General features: G+C 39.7%; 1 protein-coding gene across 3 annotated transcripts; it reads left to right on the forward strand.

Moving 5' to 3' along the window:
* On the forward strand, positions 1 to 14692 carry asxl2 (ASXL transcriptional regulator 2). 3 transcript variants are annotated; one of them, XM_026933910.3, is made up of 12 exons: positions 1 to 748; positions 5446 to 5528; positions 6347 to 6455; positions 6859 to 7003; positions 10145 to 10263; positions 10580 to 10700; positions 10931 to 11071; positions 11157 to 11317; positions 11455 to 11551; positions 11654 to 11759; positions 11864 to 12491; positions 12587 to 14692. In XM_026933910.3, the coding sequence occupies exons 1-12, from the start codon at positions 692 to 694 to the stop codon at positions 14399 to 14401; spliced, it is 3582 nt and encodes a 1193-aa protein (XP_026789711.3). In that variant the 5' UTR covers positions 1 to 691; the 3' UTR covers positions 14402 to 14692. The 3 variants fall into 3 exon arrangements, with proteins under 3 accessions (XP_026789711.3, XP_026789712.3, XP_026789713.3); XM_026933911.3 differs by having other exon boundaries at positions 6862 to 7003; XM_026933912.3 differs by lacking the exons at positions 1 to 748; positions 5446 to 5528; positions 6347 to 6455; positions 6859 to 7003 and adding an exon at positions 7025 to 9520.
* The last annotated feature ends 864 nt before the right edge of the window (positions 14693 to 15556 follow it).

A 15556-nucleotide genomic window follows, 5' to 3' on the forward strand; every position in this document is an offset into this window, starting at 1 on the left:
TAAATAGCATATAATAATCTAACCACTGATGAGGATTTTCTGCTATTACTGATCAGTAAGAGTCATGATGAAATATTTATTCAGTCAAAACATTACCGACCTCTAGAGGACACAAGGATACAATACCCTTTAATTCATCACATTTGGCACATGTCAAGTCAAATCCATCCTTTCTGCTCCAACTCCTCAACTCCTTTCTGTAGTTATATTTCAGGTGAAGTGGTCCGTTATGAAGGTGATAAAAGCATACGCAATATTGTATTAAGGCTCATGTTCTGAAATTAAACTTGATCTAAAATACCAAAGGAAATTAGATCATCCTAGGAGAACCTCAGGGCATAGAAAAAGCATTCACACCATCTTTAGGTTTTAAAAATAAAAAATTCATTCATAAGACTGAAGTGACACAGCTATCAAATCTAGAACAATGTAGAAAAGAAGTAAATCACATTAACCTACATGAAAAAAAAATTTTTACTGTCAAAACCTAGTGTATTGTGCTTAAGCAGCTTCCCTGGACATGCATTGTACAGTAAGGTGACGTCACGCCCAGGGTCACATGACCTGCTACTTACAGTAAGGACCCAATATGGCAGAAATGGTAGGACTCGCACCATAAGTGAAGCAACATTTCCATCTTAACAGGAGCAGACTCGCACGTTAGGTCGATTTCCGGGAACCGACCGCAGACATGAGAGAAAGACAAAAGAAGAAAAAGGGGAGGACATGGGCAGAGGCGGCAAAAACGGTAAATCTATATCATACTGGGCGTTTGTTTTTGCTTGTTTTCGCTCTGCGCTCACACTTCCATAAGCGCTGTTCTTTTCCACCCGTTTTCCCACAAATCCCGCCTCCTGTGCGATGATTGGGTAGCTGTATCCTGAGTCTTGCGTTGGGATTGGCTAGCAGTTCGTACTGTACGGCTGTTCGCCCACTGGTAATCGGTGGACAGAACGAGTAGTCAATCCTAGTCGAGAAGGCAGGATTTGTCAGAATGCGTGTGGGGAAAGTAATACCTGGTACAACTGTGTTTATGAGTTCATGACCTGCTGTTGCAGGCGGAGTGTTGAGTGCCCGAGTAAGGGCCTGACTGTGGATAAAAACATAAACAGACCATAATATTTATTTGTTGTACACCAGTTATTCACATGGATTTGTTCCTTCAGTTTGCAAATGTGTTCAGTTTATAAACTTTTATAAACAGGGACTGTTTTCATGTTACCACCGGAGACGTAGCAACGCGCATGACGTTTGTGTCTCCAGCTAGCTATGCTAGGCTAAGCTAGTAAAGATGCAGACACCTTATATTACCAATTCGACTCGCTAGTTAAAATATGGCACTTTCATTGACACTTTGAAGAAAAAACATCAGTTTTTGCAATGTTTTCATTCTCAGTGAGCGTTTATATTATTGGTGAATCATGTCAGCTAATTTAGGAAGCATTTTAATAGCTTATATTGAGTTAGCCTGTACACGGTTAGCCAGCTAACCAGCAACATGTCATGCTGTAGTCGTAAGTGGAAGCTAAGGAGATTTACAAGTGAATTTTCATGCAGGTGTGAAATGAGAATTAGTTTTTAAATGAAACCTAATGCTTTTTGTTGTTTAGGAAAATTAACCTGGTGGACAACTTGTTAAAAGCATTAGTGAAAGTTGTCCAGAGTGAACCAGGTGGCAAACTCAATTTCTGCCATTTTTATCTCAAATGGGACAAAAACTGACTATTTAATTTATTTATCCTGTAAGGGCACTTGCCCTATAGAATAGCATTACCAACTAATTTCAGGGGAAAGTAGCTAATGCAAGCTTAAAAAGGCTTTAGAATTCGCCAGTAGACGTCATGAACTAATTTGCATATTTGTGGAATCGTTACTAACGTGTTGCATGAAGAAGCAGATTTTCTGAGGACGTAATAGTATTATTTCTATCACAAACTCATAGAAAGAGAAGCAGTGGAAGTAAGTATTTGGGAAATAGACATGAAAGAAACAGCTATGGGTGGAATAACTCACTTTTATTACTTGTAAATAACCCCAATAATAGAGTTTAAGAACAACAAAGAAGTGCGTAGATGGGACAAATAATGGTGATCAGTGATTGGACGTTGAGAAACAATGGAGATCGGTGATTGGTTGTTGGGAAACAATGCCGATCATTGATTGGTTGTTGGGAAACAATGGTGATCCGTGATTGGTCGTTGAGAAACAATGCCGATCATTGATTAGTTGTTGGGAAACAATGGCGATCAGTGATTGGTTGTTGGTAAACAATGGCGATCAGTGATTGGTTGTTGGGAACAGAGGCAAATCAGTCACAGGTATATGCTCTATTTGTTATATCTCGTAATTTTTAACATGTGTATATGATGTATATGTTTCTCCTCAAAACAGTGCACTGTATAATCAGTCCTATAATGTGACAGTGACAAGGTAATATGTCTGTATGTTGATTTATCTAAAACAAATACTTGTATATAAAGCATAACTCATCTACAGGTAAGAAGTGCCACTTTGTTCACAGCTGATGCTGTGGGCAGCTTTGTTGATTTGACCTCACCTGCTGAACTCCATTCCATTGGAGCAGGAATTCCAAGATTTCTTTTTTTTTTTTTTTTTCCTGGACGGGGGTGAGGAATAACGAGTTATGACCTCTAGTTAAATGTGGCAGCACTGTAGGTGAGAGAGCTAGACAGGCTGAAGGACTAAATGCTGCTGCATTGGCCTCTTTAGGTAGAGATGAAGTGAAGGGTAATCCCCACTAGTGCCGGTCAGCGGGTAGCAAAAGGGCATTGTGGGTAAAGTAGAAAAACATTAACCAAAGTAAAAAATAGACCAACGTGTCAAAAACCTGACTCAGAATTTCAATACAAAATAAATCATAGATCCCTTTGAAGATAGCATGTTAATTATAAAGAGTAATGTGCAGGTCATTTAGTTTTTTTTTTTTTTTTAAATGCATGTCTGTGTGAGTGTGAAATAAAAGGAAAGCCTGCTTTTAAATTAAAGGTGTCATAAATGGTGTATGAGTGCAAAAGAAGTTTTACTTTTTACATCCTCATTGGTAAAGAAAGTCCACCTTTAAGGGGATGATTTTTCAACCATTTTGTTGGTGCTAAGATGACTTGATTAATTAGATCTCTCCGCAAAGAGCCTTGTAAACACTTTTAGCAAAAAACATATACTGAAAGGTTCTTCTATGCCTTTGCTCTAAAGAACTTTTCCTGGCAGATTTATTTTTTAACAGTGTACACCGGTACTCTTCACCATTCTGTGTAGAACTTGAAACTAAGCAGTGATAGATTAGGCGACAGCTTATTGTATTTTCCGAAGACAGTCTCCTTTCACCTTGTCTAAGACAAAGGAAATGAATCATGCTTGGCTGAAGTCATGGTATTACTAATCTCTCCGCCCCACTGTTACAGCTGGCGAGAAGAACACCGGCACCACTCCACTGCCTGACCTCATAATGAAAGCAAAGCTGCAGTTCAGAGATGCTTGCATTAATCAAACCACAGCGAAGCACAGGCATTGATCGTACACTCACAGACATCGATCATACATTGTACACAGCGGAGAAAGCGATATGTTTGAATTAGCATTTTCATAGAAACACCCCGTAATCCTATATCCTAGTCGTTGTATGTTCTCACAGCAGCAATTGTAAAACATCTCAGAACACTCATATGATACTTTGGGAGTAAGCAACTGTTTAGTAGCTTAAAGCAAAATAAAATGAAGGACAAGAACTTGCTAGTCTACAGTATATCAGTGAATTTATTGTTGAACCAGGGGTGGATAACTCAGAAATTCATTAGCTAGCCCACAAGGCAAGTCAGAGCTCCGATGTGCTTGCCCAGTCCCATGTTGTGCTTGCCTGTTGGCCCACTTACCTAGGCTAAAAGGCAGCAAGTAAGATTTTTTTTTTAACTCAAAAGTACAACAATCTAGTTATGTGCATTAATACAGACTGTGGAAAATAAACAAGTACATGAGTCTCTAGGAGGGAACGTCTTTATTTAGCTTTATTAAGCTTGTCCAATTTTGTGATTTTTTCCCCTGCTTGCAATTTACTACTAAAAAAAATCACGATTCAACAATCACCAGTTTAATCACCCAGAATCGATGACCTAAAAAAGAGAGGAAAATGAGAATTTCCACCATTTCAGGTTTAACGACAGTATGGGAGGGCATAACTGATGTTAAATATATACTTGTCTAATATTACCTATGTTGAACACATTGATTTTATTTCTTATTAATGTTTATCATGACAGCAAGAACATGTGAGAAGGGAGAGGAAGGGGTGAGGCTTGCAGGCAGTGTCAGTTAAAAAACTCCTGTGCAAATCATTCTAGATTAGCTCACCTCTGGTTGTATTGAGGAGAAAAAACTATCTACAACGCAAAATGCATAAAGGTTTGCAGGTCTGGTAATACAGTGTAATCAGCATAAACCTTAGTGGATATCATGGCAGTGGATATCGTGTAGAATTAAATCATTCTATCGCACAAGCCAAAGCCATAATCTCTCATCACATTCTCTCATCCTATGTAAAAGCATTACTTGAGTATGGTACGCATTATCATTTTCATTCAGTGAAGTGTTTAAATGTGAGGTGAATGCCTCTTTATATAACAGTTTTTGTGTTGTGCTGTACTGCTCGGTTTTCTCACTCTTTCCACATCCTTTACTCTGAAAATGTTGTCTGGCATCCGTTCAAGCTAATTAATAGGTCCGTGGCTCTGAGTTGCTTTGTGCCACCAAGACCTATCAAATAAAAAGTTTTCGTTTGCAAAAGTCAATAGGGAGTAGAGTTTTTTCTTTCAGTGGTTGTCAGATGAGTGAAGTAAAAAAATGCTGCTGACTGTTATTGTAACAAAGAGGAGGACTCAAGAGGGTGGTGAGGATCCATGTGCGAGACGGTGAAAACAATGTCCACAATCCAAAAAAAAAAGAAACACTGGGCAGTTCGGGATCATACACAATATAAGCGCTGTAATACACAGTCAAAAAGGCAAATTTAGTCATAGTCAATGAACACAACAAGAGTTGACACAAAGAAAACTTACTTACAGAACTTACTACGTGACAAGCAAATGGCAAGACTTCGCAGTTAGTGTAAAGTTTGTGTACTTTAATATATGGTGTAGGCAGGAAATGAGCATGACCAACGAGGAAGTGTTTAAAATTCAGGGGAGGGTGCCCTCTGGTGGCGTGGCGGAGAACTGTCTCTGATAGAGGTATCAGTTATATGAACAGTCTACTGAAACTGATAGTCCGCTGTGCAACTGCGAATGAAAAACTATAAGCCTGGATACGTAATCTGCTTGTTCCAGGTACTAGGGTTAGTGATTTGGCCACCTTTGCTGATATCTCTGATATTGTAATTCTGTTGTATTTGGGTTGCATTATTTTTTGATCCACCCCATTCCTCTTTTTTCCCAGGTGCTTGAGAAGTACCCAAACACACCAATGAGTCATAAAGAGATCCTGCAGGTGATTCAGCGAGAACGACTCAAGGAGATAAGGTGAGGTTATCATCCTCTATTCTCATATTAATTTTATTTCATTCACATTTTGTGTAGGCCAGATACATTTAGTGCGCGCACACACACACGCACGCACCCACCCACTTCTGATTAATACATTTCTTTTTTGTTGCAATGATCCTTTTCTCTTCCAGAAGGTAAGAATATATGAGAGTTTATCCCCCTTTTTTCTTACACTAATTTCCGTATAGCAGGCGTTTGCATGCTATTAACATTCCCTAATTGACACAGCATGCAAGGGCGTTAAAAACCCACTAAAAGCAGACTCACTGGCTGTAGCTCTCACATTAGTGCTTTTTCATGACAGTGACTAGAGGCAGAGTCACGATTATTCTGCTCTTGTGTTATGCTTGTTGGTTTTTCACCCCTGTCCTTCAATCCCAGTCTGTACCTCTCGACCATGAGCTTTTGTGCCAAGACTTTTCAGCAGTATGGTTTGAAGAGAACTTTATAACCTTCACAGTTGCCATTATGGTACAAAAGTCATGATTAATAGATTAACTGTTAATAGATTACTAGAACTTCATCTATTATTTTTGTCTAGTGAAGTTTTATTCAATACTTTTGTGTGAATAAGAATATTTTAATATTAAGAAGACAACAGTACTGTCATAGGTAAATTATTATTCGCATGTTAGTTCTTAAAATAATGCTTACTTTTTTGCTGTTTGTGTGTGCTTATTAAACCAAAGCTATATATCTTCAAATGAATTCTACTTTAAAAGAATTTTCTGTAGTACAATATATGTGCACATACACTGTGTTACACTGTGCTATCTTATCATAACTGTATGCAGTGGGACTTCCCCCCTTGCCTGCCTCAACGCCATGCTCCACACAAACTCCCGGGGAGAGGAGGGGATTTTCTACAAAGTCCCTGGTCGAATGGGAGTCTATACACTGAAGGTGACTGTGCATAATACTGAAACCAAAACCTAAGGGCAGCTTTAAGAAGAAAATGCAACATCCTTCACTATGACAAAGGTCCTAAACAGGAAGATGTGTTACAACATAACGTGCTTAACCAGATCTTTCATAACCCCTGGTGCAATGTTCATCACTAGTTGTACGTGTGACTGTGCCATCGCACCACCCATTCAATTAGCTAGTGGCAAAGCACGACTCAGACTGAAAACAAAGCCATTGTTGTCTTGATTGTGTTTGCTGTGGATGATCGTCAGTATTGAGTGTTTATGCATAGCACACACACTTTGTAATTGTGATTAATCTAAAGAGAAGCACAGTGACTCATTAAGATAAACCAGACTCTGACGTCTGTGCATTTGTATGCCTGTACACACTGTTTAAGCAGAAGGACAGTGCGGATGTGGTGAAAGAGCTATCAGAGGAGGCTTCTGAAGACAGCAGTGATAATTTTTCTGATACACGGAACACAGAAAACAACACCAGTGGCAGCAGCAAAGAGAGCAGTAGAGGAAGGTGGAAGAGAAGAGGTACATCACTGTCTTAACTTACTAATGATTCCTAATTATTGTGTCCACAGTCATGTTCATGCAAATTACAATTCATGCAAATTAGTACAAATGCTAGACATGGTCATGTAGCTCGGGCAGAAGACCAGGACTAATACAACACCAAGGACAATATATGGGTATTAGTTTTGGAGAAGATAGAAAAGCAATAGAAGAAACCAGTATACAGTCCCCTCTGAAAGTAGTGGAGTGACAAGGCCAATTTGTTTTGTTTTTGCTATACACTGAAGACATCAAAACGAATATGAGACAACAGATCAGAATTTAAGCTTTCATTTCCTGATATTTACACGTAAATGTGTTAAACAACTTAAAACATGGCACCTTTGATGTCAGACCACCCAATTATTAGGTGAGCAAAAGTGTAGGAAGAAATAGTCTTAAAATAAATTAAAGTAAATAACATTTAATATTTGGTTGCATATCCCTTGCTTGCCATAACTGCATCAAGCCGGCAACTCACTGACATCACCAAACTTTTGGATTCTTTTGTGATGCTTTTCCAGGCTTGTACCACAACTACTCTCGGTTGTTGTTAGTTTTGGGGGGTTTCTACCATCAGTCTCCTCTTCAGGAGGAGAAATGAATGCTCAATTTTGTTAAGGTCTGATGACTGACTTGACCAGTCTAAATCCTTCCACTTTTTCCCCCTGATGAAGTCTTTTATTGTGTTGAAAGTGTGCTTCGGGTCATTGTTTTGCTGCATTAAGTTCTTCCCAATTAGATTGGATGCATTATACTGTAAAATGGCAGACAGAATGTTTCTGATAACTTCTGAATTCAATCTGCCGCTACCATCATGAGTTACATCATGAATAAAGATTAGCGAGTCCATTCCAGAAACAGCCATGCAAGCCCAAGCCATGACGCTACCTCCACTGTGCTTGACCGATGAGCTCATATGTTTTGGATCATGAGCAGATCCTTTCTTTCTCCAATTCTTTCTCCACATTCCGAATTGTTGTATTGGCTATGCCCAGTGCTTGTGCAATGGCTCTGAACGTTGTTTATGCAGCATATAGCAAAAACAAAAGAGTTGGCCTTGGCATTCCAATACTTTCAGAGAGGACTATATACCTATACAGGGTTTTTTTTTAATATCTGTATATCTGTATAGCTATAAAGGGTCCTTTTATATGGTTGGCAAATGCTAGAAAAGTTCAGGCCCTTCTCTCCCTCTCTGATTACAGCCACGCCCTTGAGTACAGTTTAAGATTGCAGTTGGACTGTGATTGCATTTCACTGTGATACTAGTGCAATGGACTGATGTCTTCCACATCATCCCATTGCTATGCTTGCTCCACTGGCTTTCTGTAGCTGCTAGCATCTGATTGAAAATACTTTTGGCCTACAAAGTCTAAAAGGTCCAGTGCCCACCTACCTTAAAGCACATAACGTATCCCGCCCTGTACTACGCTCCCTCGGAGCCTCTAGCTCTGCTTGATTGGATCCACCATCTCTCAGGGTACAAGGAAGACATATATCATTACTCTGTTGTGACACCCAGGTGGAGGCATGAACTTCCCCTACCTCCACCTATCTCTTCACTACCACACTTGAATTAGCACATTTTTTTATCTATTATTAAAAAAAACCCACCTTTTCTTGTTTATTTTCTTTTCATAATGTACAAACCTTCCCTACAGGGTTTTTAACCTAATGTATTCTTACATTATTCTAACTAATCTCAGACTAGCAGTTCTGTAAGTCGCTCTGGATAAGGGCATCGGTTAAATGCCATAAATGTAAATGTATACGTAAATGAAAAGCAGTGCAACAGGGAATTATATTCACTTCTGTTGCAAAGTCAGCATTCAATTCTTAAAAATGTAATCCCCTGCTGATTGCTTTTCACTGAAGAGATTAAGTGATGTAAGAGCAATGTAACAAAGGTTTTGCTTTCCTAGTACCATCTGTGTATTGCATTACACGTTTTTCCCGGTGTGATTTTCTGTCTGGTACTGAATCTTCTCCATAATCACTGTGTGTTTAGAGCTGACATGCACTTCTCAGGTGCAGCTTCTGATTCTGATGCAACGGACCAAATGCTTTTTGCACCGAGTTTACATAGTGTATAAGTCTGTCATAACAAATGTCAATTGGGCACATTCTGACAATATGTACTCAAACTGTCTTACCGTGTGACACAGCATTTACGTTTGTGTTGTTACCTCACTGCAACTGCTTAATCTTTAATTTTTTGTGATTAGTACTCTGCAGTTTGCAGTGTATGTAGGAGATACTTAAGCTGAGTTTTTTTCCCTTTATGTTCCCATTAGTCACATAGATCAACTCAGCCTTTAAACAGGAAATGTTTTTATTCTGCAAAAAGAGACCACTTCCTCATCTACATATACTTGAGCACTATAGAGAGCTACTGAGCTGACAGAGCATTTAGCTCAGTATATCCTGAAAAAGTTTAGAAATATTACTGAACAATGCATTCTATCAAAGTTGGAGACAACTGCACAAAATACAGTAAGTGGAATATCTGTGTGTGCGCGCTTTTTAACATACGGTTGGAAACTTTTGAGAATGCAAGTACTGCAAAGAACAGGAAATAATCATCTGAACAGAAGTATAGCATTCGTATTTTTCAGCCAGAATCTTTTGAAAGTCTTTTCCTGAATTCTCTCAATATTGCCCTTCAGTCTTCCTATGCCGTATTTTTAATATCTGGCTTTATCTTTATATCACTGCATTTTAAGACTGAATAAATGGATAATGTACAAATGGTTTTAGAATTTTAGGAAAAAAATGTACTTACTGCCTCTTAATCAGCACTATATTTTCTGCTGCTTTTTCAAAACCCCCAGGCAGATGTTCAAATGAATTGTACATTAGCTTTTTTCCCCCAGAAGGGTGCAAAATACTGATAAGAGCACAATGCACATCATGAATAATTGAAATTATAGCTCAGCACTTTTAAAAGATAATTATCTGTTACAAATTCGATATTGTACATTTGAGTGGAAGTGACCTTAATTAACTCTGAGAGAGAGAGAGAGAGAGAGAGAGAGAGAGAGAAGTACGTATGAGTATGTTTGTGTGTACGCCTGCCGACTTGCAGAAGTTGAAAGCAGTGTTCTTGTTATTTCTTAGGGCCAGCGAATCTGCAGTCACAGCCATCTTCCCCACAGTCTCGCTGCTCTTCTCCTTCAGTCTCCAGCAGCAAGCTCATCTCTTCATCCCAGAAACACAGCAAAAAAGCACTTAAACAGGTGCACATATTACAACTCCTTCTATCTTTCTGTATACAGATTTGTTTAGTTTTTATATATGTGTATACAGGGTCTGTTGTATTAGTGTACTCTGCATATCAAATGCATTTAAGAATTAAAATGTATATGTAGATATATAAGTTCATTACTCAAACATAAATACAAATTTGATAAGGCAACATTAGCAATTTATGAATGAAGTAATACAAAAATGTTGATGTAAACTGTAATTTCATACCCTTGAATCATTGAATGAGATATGTTTTGCAACTTAACAACATTGTTGATTGAAAAGCACTGCCTCCTGCATTTTAAGGCTCTGAAACAGCAGCAGCAGAGGAATCAGCGCCGTCAATGTGGGATCCCCACAGCCTCCAGCCCACGACTTCTGATTAAAACTGTTAAAAATATGACTGATTCAGCATCTTCCAAAACTGGTATGCTCTCTAATGCATTGTAATTTTTTTTTATGAAATATAATCAGCTTATAGATTATTAGAAGATTACATTTGCAAGTATATATTTTCAAATCCATATTCATTCATCACATTTATATTATGATGTGTTAGTCAGGTTTGTTTGTTGTGTCATTACTAAAAATAATAATTTATTTTAATTTAATATTCAGTTAAATTGTCTTGTAAATCTGTGCTTCTGCCTGTTGTAGGCTGGGAGCTAAAACAGTCAGAACGTTGCCCTGCCAGTCCCCAGAACTCCACCTCTAGCTCCTCCTCCTCTGTCAAAGCAGACTCGTGCCACAACGTCGGTTCCAGGAAGATGTCTCAACGTTCCAGTCGGCTCAACGCCCGTATGTTTTTTTACACTTTTTTCCAATGTTTTTGTCCATTTAATTATCAGCAATTGTCTAAACTGACATTTCTCATCCTTCTTAGGCCAGTTGAGACGAACCAAGTGTGAGATTGATGTGGAGACGCCTGATTCCATCCTGGTAAACACTAATCTACGGGCCTTAATCAACAAACACACATTTTCCATGTTGCCCCCAGAGTGTCAGCAGAAACTTCTGAAGCTACTGCCAGAGATTGACCAGCAGGTATGTGAACAGATAGGAGAATTACACCATTGCTGTGGGTCATGGTGGAAATAAAGGATGATAAATGGTCATTAAATTTCAGAAAACAGAGTATTACACTTATTGCAATGACAGTTTAGTATCATCCTGTATTCTAGTCATGTATGGATGGACTCCTGAGAGTAACTAGTTCGGCTTTGAACAACGAGTTTTTCACATCAGCAGCACAGTCTTGGAAGGAGAGGCTAGCCGAAGGTATGTTCCTTTCCTAGGATTTATCCGTAATAAAGACATTTTTTAAAAAATATGACCTTAATACAATGCATAGTGTAATATGTTATGTGGTGTTTCCTGCAGGTGAATTCACCCCAGAGTTAAGACTAAGGATGCGGCAAGAGATTGAGAAAGAGAAGAAAGTGGAGCATTGGAAAGAGCACTTCTTTGAAAATTTCTATGGAGAGCAGTAAGTGTGTCTGTTTTACTAAGTGTATGTTTGTAAAAGCAGATCAAAGGGTATGTTGGAGTGAGAGGAGTGTAAAATTTATATCAAGCCCATTTTTATTCCAGGTCTGGATTAAGCCTTGAGGAATCCAGAGAGCTGACAGAGACTGAAAACACTTCTACACCAGCTAAAGACTCACCCCAGCCTGGAAAAACAGAGTCTAGCACTGAAGCACAGAAGCCAAACCACACTGTTGAGGTCACTCACAAGGAGCTGAGATCCAGAGAGGTGAAAACATCAGTGCCTATAAGCCATCCTGAACCAGAGTCCTTCCATGCTGATCCAGTCACAGAAAGTCATTCAGCTTCTGATGAGGCATCTTCAAACGCAAACGCAAAGACTGCATCTGTGACACAGGAGGAATCTACACCTACTGCAGAGAAAGTGGTGGAACCATTAACATTGAGTGTAGATGAAAAGGTGCAAGAAAGCAAGACTAATAGCCCAACATCTCCTCAAGAACCTAGTTCTAAAGGAAAGGATACCATAGAGAGTGAGTCTATAACGGTTGAGGGGGTTGGGTCACAAGCGTCTGAAGTTACCACTGAGTCACTGAAGCGGAAACTCTCCACTGAGCAAGAAGTAGCAGAGAAGAAACCTCGGGTTGCAGAAGGGTCGCCCCCACCCCCAACAGAAGGGTCACCGCCAACAACGGCTTCAGTAACTGCACAACAGAGAGTGCCACCTCTTAAAGTAGGCTTTGCTTTTACTTCGTATTCACATTTCTGTAATATCGCATTTGAATGTATTTCCTTTTGGATGCTGAAGCTGTTTCTAAATGTTTCTAGATCCCTGTGTCACGAATCCTGTCTGCCCCTGGAGCTCCAGGCCAAGTGTCTCCAAGGACTCCTCATCCTTTGACACCACCCAGTATCCGCCCAGGATGCACCGGTGCACGCACTTTAGCTGACATCAAAGCTAAAGCCAAACTAGCTCGGGAACAGCGTGCCGCGGCGGCTGCAGCAGCAGGTGCAACACGTAGAGGATCCACTTCAGGACCTAGCTCATCTGGATGTACCTCCACACCCTCCCCAGTCCAGTCCTTGTCAGAAGAGTTTTCACCAGCAAGCAGTAGAAGCCAATCTGCATCTCCGGTAAAGATTAGTGCCGTGTCTCCTGTCCCTGAGAGCCCAGGAGTTCTCTCGCAAACATCTCCTTCCTCAGGTGCTACTGGGCAGATGGACCCTAGTTTTGTTCAAAGCTCTAGCACAAACCAATTTTTTTCAAAAGAAAACAAGTCCTTTCTGGGTTCCCAGATCACTCAGCATGCATCAAATCCTCATTTGAAGGAGCATTATCTTCTCCTTTCTGTTGGTGGAATGCATATATCACCTTCAAATGCGCTGGCATACAACCAGAAAGCACAAGAGGCACCTTTGCCAGGGACCTCAGTGATCAAATCCAGCTCCTCAATTCCTGCCAATAATCCGCTGGTCGCTCAGCTCCTTCAAGGTAAAGAAGTTCCCCTGGAGAAGATTCTTCCAAAACCACCTTCCAAGATAAATGTGCAGCCTCCGACTGTTGTAGCACAAGATAAAGGGAACCTGGCTGTTAGGACATCAGGGATAGGGAAGGAGAAACCTGTAGATGCAGAGGACATTAGCAGATCTAGACTGCTGCATTATTCAGGCAGACCTGGGACCAGTGTGGACAAGGTTCTCCATGTTCTAAGGCAGCAGAGCCGAATCTCTCAGCCGTCCCAATTTGACCCCTGTCTGCTTGGATATCCAGAGAGCTCTAATGAACAACCAAGGTTCCAACTAGGCCTCACTGGACGAAAGAGGGTGTCCAAACCCGCCATGACAGGACACTATCTCCTAAATATCTCCACATATGGCAGAGGATCTGAGAGCAGCAAACGACCTCATCTGGCCAACCTAAAGAGAGAAAACGTGGAAGGAGAAGAGAAAGAAGGGGCAGAACTTAAAGAGGGCCGTCATGCATCTATAAAAGGGCATTCTAACCCTTCTGGGGTTAAAGTTGAACAGCAAGGATTTCACATTACAAGACCAGATGATGCACCAGGATACCAGCAGTGTCCTCAAATAAAGTTAGAGTCTCAGTCACTGAGTTGTTCGTCCAACAAAGAAGAAGGTGGCACTTCTACAAGAACCAAAGAAATATCTCCAAGATTGCACCTTGACACCAGTAAACAGGGTATCTCAGGGCCGCATCATTCGAGTGACTGTAAGCCACAAGTAACGTCCTTCCAGTCACAGAGGTCACAGGATGGACAAGACACTATGACGGGTACTTTCTATGGTGGCACTATCAGCATGTCCATGCCTCACTCAATAAATCATAGCACCACTGACTCTGGTGCCTCTCCTATGGTTACATGCAGTAATGAGAACACCAGCGAGGGGATGATGTCATTTTCCGTGACTGTCACTGCCATACCTGCTGGTCACCTTCTCGATCAGGGTAAGGGTGAGACCTCACCTGAGCAGGCCTTCATAGAAGCTTCTGGAATGGAGGACGTCCAGTCGAAATGCTACTGTCGGCTAAAGGCCATGATCATGTGCAAGGGATGCGGGGCCTTCTGTCATGATGACTGCATTGGACCCTCCAAACTGTGTGTCTCCTGCTTGGTGGTACGATAATGGCGATGAGGACCAAAGGTGATCTTAAAGTTGATAATACTTAAACTATCAAGTAAGTGTGAACATGTTGAAGTGAATGGTGAACTTCTCACTGTGTTGATGTGTCCATAGGAGTTTGGCTTTTATGCTGTTGATCTCTGGCTTTCCAGACATTTAGTATGTACATGTACATAATTTGTGCAATGTTAGAGTAAAACTTCCTCTCAGTTCATTTACTGAAAACTGAGCACCTTGTTCTAGATGCAAGACTTCTTGAAGAGTGGCAATATATAAACGCTGGTCATGTTCTGGTCATATATATATATATATATATATATATATATATATATATATATATATATATATATATAATTTTAGAAATGAAAGTAATGGTATAATACTATTTTTGTAGATCTGAATATCATGACCATCCCTTTCTTTTTCTTGCTTCCTTTTAAATCAGTTATTTTTTTAATACTGTGCAGCTTGTTGGATCACTAACAACAATAATAATATGTACTTATTCAGCAAAGCAATTTTTGTTGAATAGTTTAAGCCTTAGTAACTCAAGCAAAGATCCAGACAGCTAAAATACCAATTACTTTTGAAAATTACTGTGAAAAAAAAAAAGATTATTTTAATGACTTGCCTTATGTCTAGGCTAAACGTGGTACTCTTAGATGTGAGTAGCATCAGTGGTAGATATAAACACGAAGTTATTTATGGAGCAGAAGGGACTAAATACCACAGGCTAGCACTAATCTTCAATCACTTTTTGGTATATCATGGAATATAAGGACTGGATTATTTTGGTAACTGAAAGTGGCAATAATTTGTACATTTGTTATATTTATTAAAAGAATCATCTAAATCATCTAAATTTAAGAGAGAATCAAAATCCCTTATATCTTTCTTCTTTTTAGGGTTGCACTTTTGTATAAAAAAAAAAATGGTAACTTGAATAGACTGCTCGCTGTGTAGTATGTTGTGAGTAAGTTGATTATGATGGGAGCTAAAGCACTTCTTAATGAAATAATGTAATGTTCCCTCTCAGGAGCAAACCCAGGTCTTTGTCATTTCACTATTTGTCTAAACACTCACATGTTGTTTACCAGTGAGGAGTGTGAACTGACAATGAAGTTCCAAGACTGTAGATATTCTTTAAAACTTTCAAAA

The sequence above is a fragment of the Pangasianodon hypophthalmus genome, chromosome 10, assembly GCF_027358585.1.
Source record: "Pangasianodon hypophthalmus isolate fPanHyp1 chromosome 10, fPanHyp1.pri, whole genome shotgun sequence".
NCBI lineage: Eukaryota > Metazoa > Chordata > Actinopteri > Siluriformes > Pangasiidae > Pangasianodon > Pangasianodon hypophthalmus.

Coding starts and splice junctions, on each gene's coding strand:
- asxl2 (XM_026933910.3), top strand. CDS start 692: ATGAGAGAAAGACAAAAGAAGAAAAAGGGGAGGACATGGGCAGAGGCG. Junction 10,701..10,930: donor TTCAGCATCTTCCAAAACTG/GTATGCTCTCTA, acceptor TGCCTGTTGTAG/GCTGGGAGCTAAAACAGTCA. Junction 11,072..11,156: donor TTCCAGTCGGCTCAACGCCC/GTATGTTTTTTT, acceptor CATCCTTCTTAG/GCCAGTTGAGACGAACCAAG.